Source organism: Lepisma saccharinum, chromosome 20 (genome assembly GCF_977018435.1).
Source record: "Lepisma saccharinum chromosome 20, izLepSacc3.1, whole genome shotgun sequence".
Taxonomy (NCBI): Eukaryota; Metazoa; Arthropoda; class Insecta; order Zygentoma; family Lepismatidae; genus Lepisma; species Lepisma saccharinum.
The window spans coordinates 69,635,679-69,654,335 of NC_139248.1; the positions used below are offsets into that span (position 1 = coordinate 69,635,679).

The 18,657-nt window shown below is 36.0% G+C and overlaps 1 protein-coding gene across 3 annotated transcripts in view; it reads right to left on the reverse strand.

The window, feature by feature from the left end:
* Positions 1 to 1,936: 1,936 nt before the first annotated feature.
* Positions 1,937 to 18,657, reverse strand: part of Pten (phosphatase and tensin-like protein) — a 70,736-nt gene continuing 54,015 nt past the window's right edge. The window contains exons 10-11 of one of the 3 annotated variants that reach the window (XR_014443820.1): positions 9,728 to 9,826; positions 1,937 to 2,413 (exon numbers count right to left, since the gene is read on the reverse strand). Coding sequence is in view for 2 of the 3 variants with exons in the window: in XM_083141589.1 (XP_082997715.1) it covers positions 16,869 to 16,954 (86 nt within the window). In the remaining variant the exon portion in view is untranslated. Of the gene's footprint in view, positions 2,414 to 9,727; positions 9,827 to 15,988; positions 16,955 to 18,657 lie in introns of those variants that run through there. The other 2 variants (XM_083141590.1, XM_083141589.1) reach the window with 2 other exon arrangements.

An 18,657-nucleotide genomic window follows, 5' to 3' on the forward strand; every position in this document is an offset into this window, starting at 1 on the left:
AATATGGACATTGTACGTAAAAATAACTATGGAAAATAAAAATAGCATTTTTGGAGCTTACATACCATGCTTCGCAAAAATAATACAAAACATTGATTTTAGCATTACATGAAGATGTGTATTAATAAATAGTTTTCAAGTTTGTACGTTTCAGTTACTTTATATTTGTGACCTGTTTACTGACTTCTCCTTGCATGTCTGTTTTTTTATGTGACTATTTACACTTGTATTTGTATTTTACCTAGTTATTCGGCATTACTTTTCTGCCACTTTTGACTAATTGCAGTGATGATAGATGAAATTGATGAAGGGACACTCAAAAAGAATACCCATGCACTAAACCTAGGTGTTTCAGTGGCAAGAGATTGGACTGATTGACACACTGTTTGTGAGACTAACGTACATCACACACAAGGGATGAGGAACATAAGAGACTGAAAAGCTTCACTTGACCATGACACGAATCTGGGACCCTGACATTCCACGACAGTGCTAAATCAATTTACACCTCTCCTGTTGTATTTATGTACGTTGCTTTACAGCTTACATACTCCTGAGGGACAGATTAATAAGTTGTTGTTTTCTTAGTTATTAAAAATAAACTATATATTTCTTTTTGTGTAAGAAGATATAGGGAGATTTCAAACCGAAGCGACAAGCAATAACAACATGTTTATCTTAAGCATTTCACCAATCAAACGTAGGCTTGTGTGCACTGTCATGCCACTATGATATGAAATGTTGCTGTTGACTGGCTTGTTCTCAAATGACATGTGTTGCATGTCGCTTCATTATGAATCACATACGTTACAGGAAATATAACATTTTGATTTACAAATTAGTCTGAATGAGGCTTGGGTAAAAGTGGAGATGGGCCGATATGAAATTTTGGCCGATACCGATAAAGTACCGATAAATAAGTTACCAATACCGATAACCGATATTCTACCGATCCGATATAAAAATCCTTGAAGAACCTGAATAGTTCATCGACGTCCTTAATAAAGGTTTGTTTCCAGGTGACTGCAATGCAAAAGAAGTTGCGTATTCAGACATTTACTTTCTTAAAAAGTAGGGCATGGAGATAATCCATATAAATTATAGCAAAATGGCAGAATTTAGCACGAAATTATAAGATATTTATAAATGTATCCGATTGGTAAAATAATCGGTAATTTTATCTACATGCCTATATCAGCTGATACCGATAGAGTACCAATTAATCTGTCCCATCCCTAGGTAAAAGTGAGTTTTTTACCTGTTGCTTGGCCTTGAGCAGAAGGTGAAAAGGTCTATCTTCTTCCTCTAAGAAACATTTTTTTATGTTAATTCATATCGCAACATTAATATTATGACCATTAGTTTAATGGTTTTCAGATGATTTAGAAAAATGAAGATCATTGAAATTCTACAAGCCATGGGTGGATTAAAGGGGGAGAGGTGGTCCTGTAGATCCCTAAAACCCTAAAATAAATTATCAATGAAGATGTAAATGCCTACCAGTTCGTTTCTCATTGGTCATCACATCAAGTCTCATCACCTCTGGTTACCTGGACTGAAGTATGTTTGCTGTTTACACGTACCCCCCCCCCCCCTACAATGCCAGGGTTCTAACAGAGGATCCAACCAGTGAACACTAGTACAGAGACGAGAACAGTAACAGATACGCTGTAATCTGATCTAGTGAAATCTTATTCAGACTTCTAACAGTGTCTGGAACAAGGTTCACGAAATCAAATTGAAACATTACCAACATCTCACAAGAAACCATCATACAGACAAGCTCCATACCTCTTTGTAAACGTTACACATCCAACCTAAAGATGGGTTCATAAATAGTGTAGAACACTTTACACTTACAGACAAAAGAATAGCACCAAGAAATAAATAAATTTCAATATTGCATAAAACCATTAGACAGAAAAACACTCATGAGTGCCGCATGCAAAATATCTTAATTTATGTAACTTGCTGCTAGGCACAAGTACAGCTAAAAAATATTCAAATAAATTCATTATGCGTTCCTAATCAGTCAATAATTTCATAACAAAACACACATGTAGCATTCCAAGGGCGGAAAAAAATAAGTTGTTGACGGCAATAGCCAAAACTAAAGCAAATAAACAGGGAATGAATGCAGGCACTATATACACACTGAACTGTTATTCCGAATCGGATGCAGAACCCTGAACAGAAACATCACTGACAGCACGTCTATCCATGAGATGACAACACGCATCACACTACACAGGCTCTATTCCTCTAGTCATGCACACGCATCTAGCCAACAGGCCACTCCCACAGAAATGCATGCTGGAGTATTCATTAGTAACCGAACCAAGGTCACGCAGGCACAACGGTTCACAGTCGTACAGACTAATCGGGAGTTAGGTTCACAAGTATGTTGATTCACCTGGAAGGAACAGATACAAAGCCACAAATCAGGTTGGTTATTGAAAGGAACGGAACAGTAAGCTTCCGACAAAGAAAGAATAGAAATTAACAAAAGAAAATCACAAACTAAAAATTTGCTATGCAATAAAATGCCCAAAAGCAAATTCCATTTGCCACTTTAGTAGAAATAATAATAAAAAAATAACACCCACCATGTTTCGTTTTGTTAATTATAATAATATATATACACATATATACACATCAAATACACATTTATCCTATTTAATCTTTAAAATTTATGTTATGTTGGGAGTAGACATTTAGTAATAAGTTTAGAAGAATAAAAGTCAAAGAAGTTAAGAGAGGATACTGGTTGGTTCATAATTGACTAATTATAGGTACATTAAGTGCAAATCAATTCTCAGTTTTTCCTGTTTAGATTCTTAAGTAGCTTCTAAATTGTCCTCATCTTGCTGGTTCGACACCAAAAATTGGATAAAACATTTGTTATACAGGTTGAAAATGCTGATACAGGCATGCCTTGCTAAAGTGACAGGTTAACATTTAAAAGTGTGTAATTTTTTTGCTTTTTCTTTTCAATGCATCTTATGCCCCTATGGTATATTGCTACTACTTTACATTGTAACAGACCACTCTTCAATACCACAGATCTTCCGTCACCACATTTTGCACCAAAAAAAAGGGGGGGGGGGATGAGAATTTTTCTAACTTGTAATTTCCAGGAAATTTTCAAAATCAGGCGTCTCCCACTTGACCCCTAATTTCTGCACCATGCAAAAAACAGTCTTGTCTTATAGTTTTTGGTTTAAGTCAACTTTATGTACACATAGGCTAATCAGGACTGGACCTACAGTTTAAAATGGGTTCTGAACCACTATTCAACTCCACCGAGTATCTAAAATGGGACCCTCCCTGATCACAAGGAGACGATGTTACCACTACACCATCAGGCAGGCCTCCTGTCTTGTAGTATGTACATTTTTGTCATTATCACAGTTATAAGGAAAACGTATAGGCAAGATATGTTTGCTTGCCCTTTAAAAGGACTTGTGCAACAGTGCCACCAGTCAGAATGTTTGCACCAAACAGACATTTGACAACAACAGTTCACTAATGATGGACCACTTAGAGGCAGAACTGCAATAGGATAATATTTCTAGCCTAAAATGTTACAGAGGTTTTGAATTTTGTATAAAAGGTTTTGACTTTGAAGCTTTCTATTAGATGAAAATCACTGAAGTTAATGTAGCATAGTGCCTTATACAGGGTGTTTCACTTGCTTTCGATCCCTGATTTCTGCTTATAAAATCAAACTATTGGTCATAATCTAATAAAATTTGCTACAGACATAGTTTGGTGTATGAGAAGCCTGGTGACGTCATTGGAGATGGTGCCACAGTCTCTCTAATTCTTGCACGAACATGCACGTATGTTGGGGCGATTCTGCTGTTGTGTCAATCATACGGACGTGTGCTTTCAGTCTGAGTTCTTGAGCCTGCTGTTGTGACATACCTGATAGTGGTTCGCGTTTGTTTGGGTTCGTTTGCAAGTTGGTCCATGATTACAGAAACTGGAAACAACGGGAACATTGTTGGATGTGCACGAAGGAGGATGTCCAAAACTGCCAGAAGAGACTGTGCAGAAAGTGAAAAACAGATTGCTGGCCTCACCAAAGAAGTTGTTGTGTAGACTGTCGCACGAAATGGGAGTATAGCTGTATGCATATCATGTTACTGCTGGTTATTTTCGCCTGACCTTACACCACCGGATTTCTTCCTATGGGGCATGCTGAAAGGAAAGGTCTATCACAAGCCACAGACTATAATGGAACTGCAAGACAACATTCAGCGTGAAATTGATGCTGTGAATCCTGATGCATTGGTGGCTACCTTCTGTAACATGTAGAGGCATATGCAGGCATCCATTGATGCTAATGGCAACAACTTTAAACACTTGCTGTGACATCATCATGCTTCTCATACAGCAAGGTATGTCCGTAACAAATTTCATTACATTATGACAAATAGTTTGATTTTTATTAGCGAAAATCAGGGGCCGAGAGCAAGTGAAACACCCTATACATTTCTACTGCATTTTGTCTGTCTATTCGTGAAGTTTTACAGCATAGAGAAATCTAGGTTCCAATTGTAATCCGTTGTAACAAAAGTGAAGAGTTACAAAAAATGGTAGTTGCCAGAGTAAGGCACTGGCTACAAACTACAGAATGCAAATGTTGGAAGCAAGTAGAGGGTAAGACACAAAGCAACTTTGGTTGATTTGCTCGGTTCAGCCGATATGCTTCACTGGAAACAAAAATACCTTAAGTGGAAGTCAAATATTGACAACAATTAATATAAATACAATTAACCGGTCAAGCTAGGCATGCCTGTTCACATATGTGGAGATGTTCACACCAAAATGACAAGCAACACATGCTACTCGAAAAACAACAAATCAAATGCAAGCTTATGCAACATGTCATGTTGCTGCAGTGCGAAACGTTGGTATTTGTTGGTTCGTTCTGGAGTGATGTGTGTTGTGTGTCACTTGTCCTTGTGGCGTAAAATCTACCTAATATATTTAACTAGAAGCTAAGAAGTGAACTACTATCTAAGAAGGATCGATCTGACACCCAATAGCTTTTTCGGTGTTCAAGCATGACTTGAGGGCAAAACACTGAAGGTGTCTAAGCCATTCTGTGTACACATATTGGGAAAAAAGTTAGCAGTAACTGTTTCACAATCACTTCACAAAAATTATCTGGCTGAATGTAAATAATGCACTATTTCTCCAAAGTTTTTCACAATCATCAATATTACAACATTCAATCGGTAATTCATAGAAATGAAACAAAACACACTACAATAAGGTGTGTTGTTTTCATTTCATTTGTATGAATTGGGCACTACTATCTACTCATAAAATTAAATTGTACAAAGGAACCAGTTACATATATCATCAACGATGTATCCTGGGCATCTGCATGAAGAATTCTTCAAAAAATAATAAAAATAATACATAAACAATACAATTAATATACACTGTGCTGCAAAAATGGGACATAAATGAAAAAAAATGGCATACAATGTTAACCATGACAGAGAAATATGGTGTAAAACTACTGGAAATCTAATAACATGAAAAACACTGACCAAGGCAGTTTATTAAGATTTAAAAACACTTACATGCAACGTTTCTACCCTTTATCAGGATCTTTCTCAGACGAAGTTTAGTTTAGTTCTTTGCCTACCCCGTTAGAGGGTAGAAACATTACATGTAAAGTGTTTTTAAATCTTAATCAACTGCCTTGGTCAGCAACTTTAGTGTTTTTAATATGGAAACAAGTCTTAATTATATTACTAGTAACATGCTTCCAATGTAGGGAAGTATGAAAAGAGTTTCTTAATCTTGATGTCTTGTAATTTCCACATCACTTATTCCCTATGCCCATAATTATTAAACAACTGCCTAGTGTCCATGAGAAATACTGAATTCAAAATTAAAGCAAATCTGGCATGAATTCTCTAAGAGATTGTTTTAATTTGTTCAATGGGCTTGGAAATTTTATTATGTTGCGATCCACTTATGTTGTTATGTTCTAAATGTCTAGCCCCAATGGCGTAGTAGTAACGATGTTGCCTTGTAATCAAGGGGTCCTGGGTTCGATACCCAATGGAGGCACAGTGGTTCGGATCCCACTTTAAACTTTCATTCCCAATTAGCTTATCTGTGCATAATGTGGACTTCAAACAAAAATTCAAACTCAAATTCAAACAAAAAATGTTTGTGGCATAAATACATCAACAAAAGGAAAGTGTGTGCATTACATACCCATGACGTAAAAGAACAAAAATACATACAAAACATCAAAAATTATTATGTTCAATAGGAATTAAACATGAATGAATAAAACAACCTCACAAAATGAAAAACCATGGACTTAATTTCTCACAGGTTTCATGGCCAAATATTAAGAATTATTAACCTTCAGCTTACCATGACTCTTTTTTACCTTGAAAAGGCAATGTCAAATTACATTAAAGAAACATTAATAAGAGTATTAATGGAATTTCATAATATACTCCCTTAACTGAGAAATAAATTTTATTTTTATTATTAACAGTAATATGCCTCTCCCTTGGCCTGTTAATAAAATAAGGGTATTATATAACATCAATTATTCAGGCCGAAACTGACTGCATTATTCCTTCTTATTTATAATGAAGTAAACTGAAATATTCAATTCTTTTTTAATACAACTCAAATGTTGTTATTAACTATTACTCCATGTGGCTCATTCTAATGAGCCTTGGGTTCACTCATGGTGAACCTAAACAAAAGGATTAATAAAAAGATTTTTTTTAAATATAATCAATATAGTATTTCTGAATTTAAAACAATAATTGTTATTGGAAATAATAGTACAACTTCTACATAAAAAATTAGGAAGATTACTGCAATTAGGAAGAATCATATTGAGAATGGAATTCGGGTGGATGATTTTATGTCAAATCCACATTCAAATGGGGATCTCTTCTCTAGATCCATAGTTGTTTCATATGAGGCTAAGCCCCGCGACAGGTTAAGTTTGCAGCAACTTTTCGCATATAATTGACCCAAACGTGCACACAGAATGTAGTCCTGCTCAAATACTGCCGATTTTCTCACTGTCTGTGATATGAACAGCTCGGCAGTTGAGGCAAGACTTGCATGGGAGATGCTGAACACCATTCTCGCATGGTTTAATACATAAAATCTGCTGCAAACTTAACTTGTCGCGGGGCTTAGTACTATTATTACTGAATTAATTAGTATAATAATTAGTGATGTATTACTATTTAAATTACTTACTTACTTTTTTATATAATATTTCTGATTGGCTTTTAATTGTGGTTAATATACTAAGTAAGTTATTTATCTGCCTCATCAATAAATTGAAATATATAGAAATAATCATGCTGCTGCCAATTGTTAGAGTTTTGCTTCCTTACACTTCACCATTATGCCATCTTACAGCATTGAATTGCTTGGATTTGAATCTAAAGTCAAAATAACTACAAACATTTAAACAGTTAGTACCATTCTTTAACTCTCCGTAACCCGCATGGCGGCACTGAGTGCCACCTTTTTTTAAAAATTTTGAATTATTTTCCTTACCAGCGCAATAATGGTCGGGAAAGCACTAGGTAACTTATCTTCACTATTCCCCTAAAAACAGAGGCGTTGGTGCCTTTTTTCTGTCGTTCTTTCAGTTGCTTACACACCTATGAAGTGACCTGTCCCCCTTTGGCGGCACTCAATACAGTGCGCGGGAACATTTCATATCTTAAATCACAGAATGCCAGCCATGAATTTGGGGGAAATAAGAATAATAAAACCAAGGTAAGTTGTTCAGAATGCAAATTACTTGTTTGCAGAAACCACTGCACTTCCCGCGAAATGTCGGGAGTTGTCAAAATAACGACATTGAAAAGTGACAACATTCGGTTCCTTATATTTGAGACAGTATGTCTTATCTTACTGTAAGTTTCTTCGAGGTGTGTTTTCTACATTTGTTTGCTTTTTCTGCGAGTCAGTAAGATTTTGACAGAGTTTTGGAACAAACAGTTCCTTTCTACGCCCATATAAGTTGTACGATTTCAATTCGATTTGAAAAATACATTGAAATTTTTTTTTTAAAAATGCATTGAATTTTTTAAAAAAAATACGTTCAACACTTTTGGAAAATACTTTGATAATTTTGTGAATGGTGAGTTAATTTATTAGTATATGGTAAAGATTTAAATATTTTAGGAATAATATTTTGGTGCATTTGCTTCAAGAGTTTAAGCTTGAAATTCTATGACACACACTCAATTTTTTTTTTTTACTTTTCTTTTAATAGGTGATAAAAATGTCTGAAATGGACATGTTTGCGTTCATGTATATTTCGCCTCATTTGCAGTAAGTGCAGTGTAATTCAAACCTCGATTTGCATCAATAATTCATGTAAATAGCGTTGGTTTCGATGAGGCGGCACTGAGTACCGTGTGCGGGACATTTGTGCTGCAATGAGCATGTGGATGACGGATGGTTAATTTCACTGTATCATGCAATTCCAGTATGTAAGAATGCATGTGATACATCATCTCTTAGAATGAACTTGAGTTTACAATACATCTGATGTGAATTCAGGACAATTACAGCTATTATTTTAAAATATTATTACTACTACTACTACAACTACTACTTTCAAAGTTTCTTTTAAAAAAAAACTTCTGTGTTCATTACCATACCTTTGGATAGTATTTTTACATATTTATTTTTATGCTAATGTAATTGCAGCTCGTAGCCTACGGTTGTTACAAACATAAAAACACAGCTTTTGTTGTTACGTTTCAAGAGAACATATGCTCCCTTCATCAGACATTTATTTTTAGAATGGTCAATTTTTTTTAATAAAAAAGAATCAGGTATGCAATGGATCTTGTCAATGTTACATTGTTGCAACACAGCCTTCAAACAAGCAGTACAAAAGCACCTACAAAAAGTGGTTATGCGAACCTTTAAGAAGAACAAGCAGTCTGCTTTTATTATTTTCTTAGGTGAAGATTTTTCTCACATTTTTTATTATAGATCCCAAATATCATCTGGCAATTCAAAATCATAATCTCTTTTACAGAAATTCTTGATGTCTTCCGTTACATTAAATTTTAAGATGGTGAAAATGTAGACTCTATAACAGGTCTGTTGCCATTTTCATTATTTAATTTCCTTCAGTTCTTCAAATAAAAAGGTAAAAAGTTATTTTTATTCAAAAAATCACTTTTCTTTGTCTACTATGTCTAGAGAACAAAACAAGGGGCATTTTGTTTGGCTAACATAATTTGCATATGTAAATAGATAAGATTCATGCAAATCCATTTAAAAGACCTGTGGTAAGGAAGCAAAATTCCAGTTTAGCAACTCTTGACATCATCGGTAAGCTAAAGGTTAACTACAACAACATTTAGAATAAGACACACTTAAATTCTAAAAAAATAAATTCATCTCTCTTTCAAAGCTACTGAAATATTGCTAAAATAAAGAAAGTGTAAAATTTAATAATTGGATTCACTTCACCTAATTTTCTGTTTCTTTTGTACACTTTTCTTCAGAATTCTCTCTCATTGAAATGAATTTATACTTCATTTAGAATACAACAAAATCCTGTTTTTAATAAAAATTTACAACTATTCTGAAAGGATGTTATTTCCAAAATAAACACTACCTAAATAGTCATTTTTAAAAGGGGGTAACTGTTATGAAATTTGTAATTTATCACATAACTTACATTTGAAACTTGATCCATTCATGACTCAAAACATCACATGTATCTTTCTAATTTGAATAAGACCTACTTTTGGTCAACTTTTTGATAAAGTTGGAACTGCTGAAAGAATAATAAAAAAACACTAAATTTTAAAAAATCACAGAAACTAACGGTTATGTACTTGTATTTATCCTTCCTTTTCCAAGGAGAACAGTGCATGAATACCAACATATCAGTGGCTGATCATAAAACACATTTGTACATCTGCTACTTTCTTGTAAATGGTTCCTCTTTTGCTTCTGCTAGTGTGTACCATAACTTCTGAATCACCCTGTGGAAGCACTAACACTAAGTCTTTGATTTTGAATGCTGATCAAATTAATAAAGTTAACTTAACATCATTCAATGTAAATGAAGAAAAATACAATATACGTAATTTTTTTGCACAAAATATCTCCAATCAAGAAGTTCATTGAAGAAACACAAGAAATGGGTTTTTCAGTCTCTCATCCTATCAGCCTTAAAAACCATCCAGTTTTCTGGCATTTCTAGGTCAGTGGGAACCCTGTAATTTAATTTCAATTTATGAGGTGCACTGCCAACATTGGTCATGTCAGAGGTGTGCCCGACATCAGGCTAACTTATTCAATAAATGCTCAGATGAAAGAAAAAAAGAGTTTAAACTTGTCTTGCAAAAACATTAGTACGATAAATTTCAAATCTTTTGTTTCATCTGGGCATTGATTGTCACACACACCTCCTGCTACCCTCTGACATGACCAATGTTGCCAGTGCACCTTGTAAATTCGAAACAACATACTATTTTATTATGAATATAACTCCACAAACAATCTTTATTGCATAAAATGTGCGAAAATTTATAGTTCTTTTATCAGTTTGATAAAAACCCACACAGACCACCGATACACATAAAAAAAATTTGCAAGTGACTCCACAGCTGTCTCTTATTCATGTTTCTTTTTTACTTTGTACAGAAACCCAAAATTGCTGAATTATATTTTCTAAGACAAAACCTGGTTGAAAAAGAGTTCTCTGGTTCAAGAAAGAAAAACAATTCTTACAGACTACAGAAAGGCAAGAAGTATCCTGGCTGTGGCTCAAGTAGCAACAGATTCATTAGTATTGCAGGCCCCCATGAGAACTTTCAAAATAGATACGTCCACTATTTCCATAATGGGTTAAGAGGATAATACCATTTTTACCCAACACCACATAAAGCTAACATGCATATATAGTCGAGCAGCCAAGTCTATATTTTCCGTGCTAAATCTAAAATTTTGGGGTGCCCAACATTTTCTTTTTTAAAATTCTTGTAGGATAGCATGTCCTATACAAAAATCTAACTGATGCCAACCTGCCATCCTTAGGCAATCACAGTTATATTGGATTCAAGTATGTTGAACAGAAAACTGTACATGCTTGATAAAATCATTACTGTACAACATAGAAACTTTGAATTAATGGCAATTCAAAGATGAAGTTCTAGAGATAACAAATGTGATGTCTTTGTTGGGGCTGTTAACCCACTGTACCCTCTCGAGAATTATGATGATTTTAATCAACAGATTTTGATGTTTTACATAATATAAAATTGGTTCCAGCACGTGGAAAACAAACAACACAGATATTTGATTCCAAAGTATGACCTGCCATTTTGGAGTACTTTCGCCACTTATTAGTAGAGTTGAAAGTGGTTGAAAAAAAAAAGCGTTTTTTTTGGGAGAAAAAAAAACTGAAGTTTTATTCCGCAGAATTTTTTGTTTTGATTTTTCGGCTTTTGCGCGAGTTTCTAAATATAAAATGCAATTTACAATATGAAATTCATAGCTAGACATAAACAGTGTTTCAAAAAAAGGTGGCTTTTTTCAATGGGCGGTTCTTTCCGAGTGTTATCTTCATATTTCGGTAGGCTTATTAAATATATCTATGTAGTATAAGCATATTCACATAACTAGAGTAGTTTAGTGTTTTTAATAGAACCTAATAGTAGTATGATATGATTTTCAATGTTTGAATTTCTTTATACAAACTTGTACATGAAGCAAAAAAAAAAATAAAAAAATACTGCTTTACCTTTTAAAAATCTAGTATCAAATCCCTTTACATTAAATTGTGTGTTCAGTAAAATATATATGTATTCCGGCTTTCCAATTTATCATGTATAATTTGGTTAAATGGCGTCTAAACCTGGTCACAGAGCAACTACAAGTAGTGATGTATTTTGGCTGCTTGTTGCAGTGGTTCTCAACCTCTGGGAGACCACAGTCCAGTAAATTTATTTCTTACAAGTCGATGCCCTAAGTTCAAAAATTTCACTCAAATATTTTTCTGACCTTTAAAGTTTATATGGAAATGAATATGAAACCTTAATTAATATTAATATATCAACTATGGTATAATCATAGTTCAATTATGTATAGAGTTGCTGTCAAATATAAAATTATATTTAACTTAGTCATCAACCCCTGGGTGCAGGCTGTTGAAAAACACTGGCACTAAAATCGAAGCAGAAGCAAATAAGATTGGCTGCAAATGGCAAACAAATCTATTTAGTGAATCTGCTTTGGACCTACAGTTTGAAATTAGATCTGAAGCACTCTGCCTCCACTGAGGATTGAACCTCAGACCTCTTTTTATTACAAGGCAACAGCATTACTTTATTCCACTTCAGAGGCCCATTCATCATTACGAAAGGAGCCTTCTATCAAAAAGCTGGATTTTTTCCAACAACAGTACAGCTGGCAGCCGACGAGAAGAGCGCTGGCAGAAGAGGTGTGACGTACTGCCAGGCAACTCCACTCTTTCGCGTGGGGGAGGTGCTCTTCCGCCAGAACTCTTCTCGTCAGCTTGACAATGACCCGCCAAGAAGAAAACAAGACTTCCTTCTCCCCAACCACCCCTAAATTCTGCAAATGAACCTGACCCTCCCTTTCCCTTTGTGCCCCGTCACCCTTCATTCAGCGATATTCTCGTCGGCTGTACTTGCAATTTGTTCTCTGTGATTTACAGGCTAAATTCAATCTTAATCGCTTATGAAGTAGCAAACAGTCTTGTTAAGTATAGAGAACATCCAGACCGAAGCAATACATGACAGTGGGAGGGGTGTAACATTGAAGTGACAAGGGCCCCTTTAGTCTAAACAAGCTTCCACCACGCATGCACAAACAAGACTGAGGTGACATGTAGCATGCCATTGAAGGAACTTTCAGACTGAAATCACAGATGACAAGTGACACAGTCGCCTTCAGTATAAAGCAAAACATTCACCGCGCATGCAAGAATAACAGAACGAAGCGGCACGATGCAAGCCATTGAGAAAACAGTATAGTCCGAGCAACATGCAAGTGACATGTTTAGCTCGTTTTTGCACTTCAGTTCAAAAGGTTGAATGGATTACTGAGGGACTGTTTCCAAGTGACACATGTTACTTGTTGCTTCGGTCTGAAAGTTCCCTGAGAAAACTGTGTAGGCCAAGTGACAAGTGACACTTGCAGCTTATGTTGCTTCGCTGGTTGCATTTACTTTTAAGGGTTGGTTTCCAAGAGCCACATGTCGCTTTCATGAAATAGGATAGCTGTAATTGGTAAAAAGCCAAAATTTCCATTTTTTCCCCTCAAAAAAGACATTTTTTATCGAAAAAAACCGTCCATTCAAAAAAGCCAGCTTTTTGCAACTCTACTCATTAGTAAATTTATATAAGCCATTTGTATGCACACTCAAATAGCGAAAGGAAGATATCAAAAATAGTTATGTCCCAAACTTAACAATCCTAACTAGTGTTGGGCGATATATCATCCAGACGATATATTGGGATATTGAAAAAATATCATCCTGGCGATATCAACTAGACAATATATCATTATTTATTTATTTATTTATTTATTTACTCAGAGTTTCAGATACAGTCTTATTTGGCCATTTTACACTGAAACAACATAAAGTAGAAACAAAAAATAACAAAAGATAAAAACAATAACAAGATGGGATAGATTTACATGTTCTTCGTCAGTAATATACAAAAATTACGTTCAGGAAGAAATATATCTACATTCAGGGGAAGTTTGTTGTAGATTTCTGGGAGCCTGTAAAACAAGGAGCGTTGTAGAAGGGATAGCCTAGTGGTTGGGTTGTGGAAGAGTTGCAGGTTGCGCGTTAGCTTTTGGGGTACCCTAAGTGAGAATTCACTGACTAGGAGATCTGTTCTGATTTTGCCATTTATTATTTTGTATAAAAATTTCATGTCAGCTAGATCACGACGAAAGGATGGAGTGTGAATATTCAGAGCAGCCATGGTGTCTGATTTGGATACATGTCGAAAGGAAGGTATTCTATGGCGAACAATTGCAAGAAAGAAACTGAGAACAGAATCTATTCTGGTGAGATTAGTTTTTGAGGCCATTGCCCAAATTGGGGAACAGTATTCGAGGATGGGCGAGATGAAAGATTTAAAGAATAAAGCAAGAGATGATGGGTTTTGAATTTCGCTAAATCTGTATAGAAGACCGAGAAGGCGCATGGCTTTTTTAGTGGTAGCAATAATATGATAATTAAAAGTGAGTTTTTCATCCATGATAATACCTAGGTCCTTTTGGGTGGAAACGTTTTGGATTGGATTGTTTTCAATAGAATAAGTAGACACTACTTTGGTCTTTTTTAGGGAATAAGTAAGGAAAGAGCATTTCTGAGGGTTTAGTTCTAAATTCCACTGACGACACCACTTAACAAGTTCTGTGAGAGCGTTTTGAAGAATCATCATGTCATGAATCGATGAGATCTCCTTAAAGAGTTTACAATCATCCGCAAACAAAAGTATATTGATAGGGAGGGAGGACAGTTTTTCAGGGAGGTCATCCATGTACAGAAGGAATAGGAGCGGCCCTAAGACACTTCCCTGGGGAACTCCAGACAAAACGGCAAGAAAGTTAGAAGAGGTACCTGAAAGAACAACACGTTGTTCACGCTCATGGAGGTAGTCCTGGAGTAAAGAGAGAAATTTGCCATGGATGTTAAATCTGGATGATAATTTATGAAGGAGAAATTTATGATTAATTTTGTCAAAGGCTTTCGAAATGTCCAAATATATAGTGTCAAGTTGGGAGTTATTATCAATAGCTCTGGCAGCATGCGAAAGTAAGACGGAAAGATTTGATAGGCAAGAGCTGCCTGGAAGAAATCCATGTTGTGCTGTGTTGATATATGGTGACGTAAACTGAAGTAACCTGTTTTTGATGATTTTTTCACAAATAATTGATAGTGGCGAGAGAAGTGAGATTGGTCTATAGGATTTTACACATTTTTTATCTCCAGTTTTGTGAATGGGCACAATGTTGGCCCGTTTGAAGTTTTTAGGAAACACACCCTTAGAGAAACATTTGTTGAGTAAGGCAGACAGAGGAAGAGCCAAGGAGTCGGCAGTTTTACGTAGGAATATTGTGGGGATTTCATCTGGACCTAGGGACCGGTGGAGGGGCAATGAAGCGAGAAGGTATTTTACTTCCTCGGGGGATGTTTTGATTGAAGATAGTGTGTGAGGACAGACAGCATTATTATGTAATTATGATATTTTGGTGATATATATCATGTCGGTGATATATTGTCCCGATATTTTGGCAATATATATCGTTTCGGTGATATATCGTCACAATATTTGGCGATATATATCGTGGAGATGATATATCGTATATATATCACAATACGGAAAAAATTTTGTATCGCATCATCTGTGGCAATATTTTCTTGACGATATTTCACAATATCAAACATCCAATATTGTTCATCCCTAATCCTAACCTAACGACGTAAAATTATAGCTGCTGTTGTGGAATGTCGTGTTGGGTGCTATACTCACTTCCACAAAGCATTCGGGCTGTTCTACTTCATGGTAAGGTAACATACTTTACTTTGCTTCACAAAAAAAGAGAGAGAGAGAGAGAGATAGCTCTCCCCCTATGTCTCTCTCTTTCTCTCCTTCCTTATTTCTTTCTTACATTCTTGTTCAGAATATGTTGTTCTACACGGACCTGTAAAAAAAACATTGGGCACTGCAAAATTTTAGGTATCCCATATTGGCTGCCACATAGTAGATTAATTACTGAAAATTCATTTTACAAAGCAATACTTTTCAATGCATCAGTTATTTTTACTGCTTCAAGTCCAACAAAACCATTGACTTATATTTTAGGATGGGAGAAAGAAGTTTTTAATTTAAAAAAATAGCTGCATTGCATTCATGGAAGATCTTTCAGAAAGAAAATGCAAGACTGAGATGGAAAAGAGAGTTTTTAATGCCTTTTCTTTCAACACAATACAACATATTTTACAAAGAAAATTAATGCAGCATTGTTGCATACTGACCAACATTTGAGATACTGCAGTGCAAACACTAATATCACATACAAACATATAAAAAAAGTAACGTACACAATTTCATATGTCCCCAACCACACAACAGGCCTCCCAAACCATCATGCTTCCAAGAAGCTGACAATACTTACGTTGACTTATCCTGATTCCTCAGTAAAAATTATCCTCAACAAAAAAGGAAACTCAGATCAGCTAATGACTCCCAACAGCAACAAAATAAGTTTTGTACTTTCAACATGGTGAGTGCATCACTAGCACACAGCTTCACATAGACTGACTCATGTTTCAAACATGTTATGAAATTATGAAAACTAGTGCAAGAGCTAATTCTAGCCTACTAGATGTATTGTCAAAAAAAAAGATACTTCTGAATGCATTACCTAAAGGAGTTATTTGTACAAACAAGTACACAAATTCATCTCTCTCTCTTTTTTTTTGACATATTCAAAATTTAGTAACTATACCTACTAATTATTTACAATACAAACAGTTCTGAAGTTTCACTCATAAAAATATAGTTCTTCACATCACACACCTGTACTGAAAACAACTAATGCACAGCATTTTTTTCTAGTTCAGAATATGTGGAACACAAGTTCTTTCGGACACATTCACACACTACTCTTCGTACACAAATCCAACTCACAACTACCTTGCCCTGTGGTCAGAGCAACCACCAGTTTCAGTCTTTCAAAAGCATGCAAACAGTTAATACAGGAAACGTTGGTGCAAGGAGGCTGCATCAAGTGCACAGTCCTACCCACCCCATGTTCCATCATCATGATTGAAAAACTTGCCCTGATCGTTTGAAGTCAGAATCGGAGAGGAGACGGTATCTCCCTACTTTTCGTTCCGCTGAGTCCACTACGGCCACACAAGGTTTGGAAGAGAGAAGAAAAAAGACAATAGGTATAAGAATGGAACAGAATGTAATCATGTATTCAGAATGTGACAGAAGTGTTAACTTTCACAAGCAATAAGTCAATTAATCAAACATCTTGTCTTACCACAGACACTTACACGAGGGATAGTCCGGAAAAAAAGTTTCCCGTGTGTGTATTTCCAGAAAGCGTGAAGATTTTGGGGGTGGTAATATGTTGTGCTTATAAGGACATCATCCTTCTGTTGTCTGACGCACGAGCTTTCCCCTTACAGAGGGTGCCAGCGTACTGCCGTGTTGAAAACAGGAAGAGTTGAGAAAGATGTGCCCGGCAGGCATGGAGAGCAGAGGTGTGTTGCAATCGTGGACAAAGCAAGTGTGAGCTATTGTTCGCTATGAGTGGGCTCGTGGGATTCTGGTACGGAAATTCATAACCGGCTGGTGGAAGTGTACGAGCCTCATGTAATGTCAAAGCAAATGGTCCAGCGATGATGTCGGCAATTTCGAGATACCCGGGAAAGTGTGATGGATGATGCAAAACCCGGGCAGTCCATAATGACTTCCGCTTTTTCCGTTCCAAAGAAGGCACTGAGAGGGAAGCGTTCCACCATAACAGCAGAAGTGGAAGCTGCCGTACAGATCTTCATCCGTAAACAGGACACACAGTTTTACGAACAGGGTTTCTTGAAACTAGTAAAGTGGTACGACAAGTGCCTGAATGTTGCTGAGGACTATGTGGAAAAATAGTGTAATGATGCCTCTTTCTGCTCATGTCATGTTCTTTCTCCTGAATAAAACTCTCTGCAGATGGCAGACTAGGGAAACTTTTTTTTTCAGACTATCCCTTGTATGTTATAAAAATACCACTGGATTTCAAAGGGAGATTGATACAATCCAGCGTGATCATGACTGCATGGAGTTCCAGGAAGTCCAGCATAAACTAGCACTGTTCTACAGGTCAAAGCAAGGAAAATCCAACATGCATCTGGTAACACAACTTCAGACTTAGGTTGATGGGGAAAACATTGACAGCAGGGGGAATCCAGTTTTTTTAAAAAATGTAATAAATGTGTACGTAACGATATGTATTTCCACATTGCACTTTGTTTTGGTTTTCAGATTAATGTCAAAGGACCACTGCCTTCATTATCATAGGTTAATGCATTTACGTGAAGATGACAGCACAGATGTATTCTGTTGGGTTGATTCATCTGATAGGCTCTTGGTTGGCTGTAGTTCTCATTTAAATCAGCTGGTGGCACTCATGGGTGATAATTGGTAGGCTGTCTGCTGTGCCACCGAATCAACCCAACAAATGACATCAACCAGCATCCACCACCTGGGAACAAAGTTGTGACGTGCTTCCATTTCAATCCTACATGCCGTATCCTATGATAATGGAGGCAGTGGTCCTTCAAACTGGTAAACCAAATACAAACTACAATGCAGAAATATGGATATTTACATATGTAATAATCGAACTGCTTTTACAATGCAAACCATGAATGGTAGGTAATGATGCTGGAATTAAAATTTAAAGAAACTGTAATGTAAGGCACTGTGCACCCACCGTAGAATTTTGATGCGAGAGCCTGCTATGAATCCACTCTTGTACAGTATGCAGCATTGCACAGGCTCTTATTGATGCACACAAACAGGTAAATCTGGCTCCATGAGTGTCCGTGTG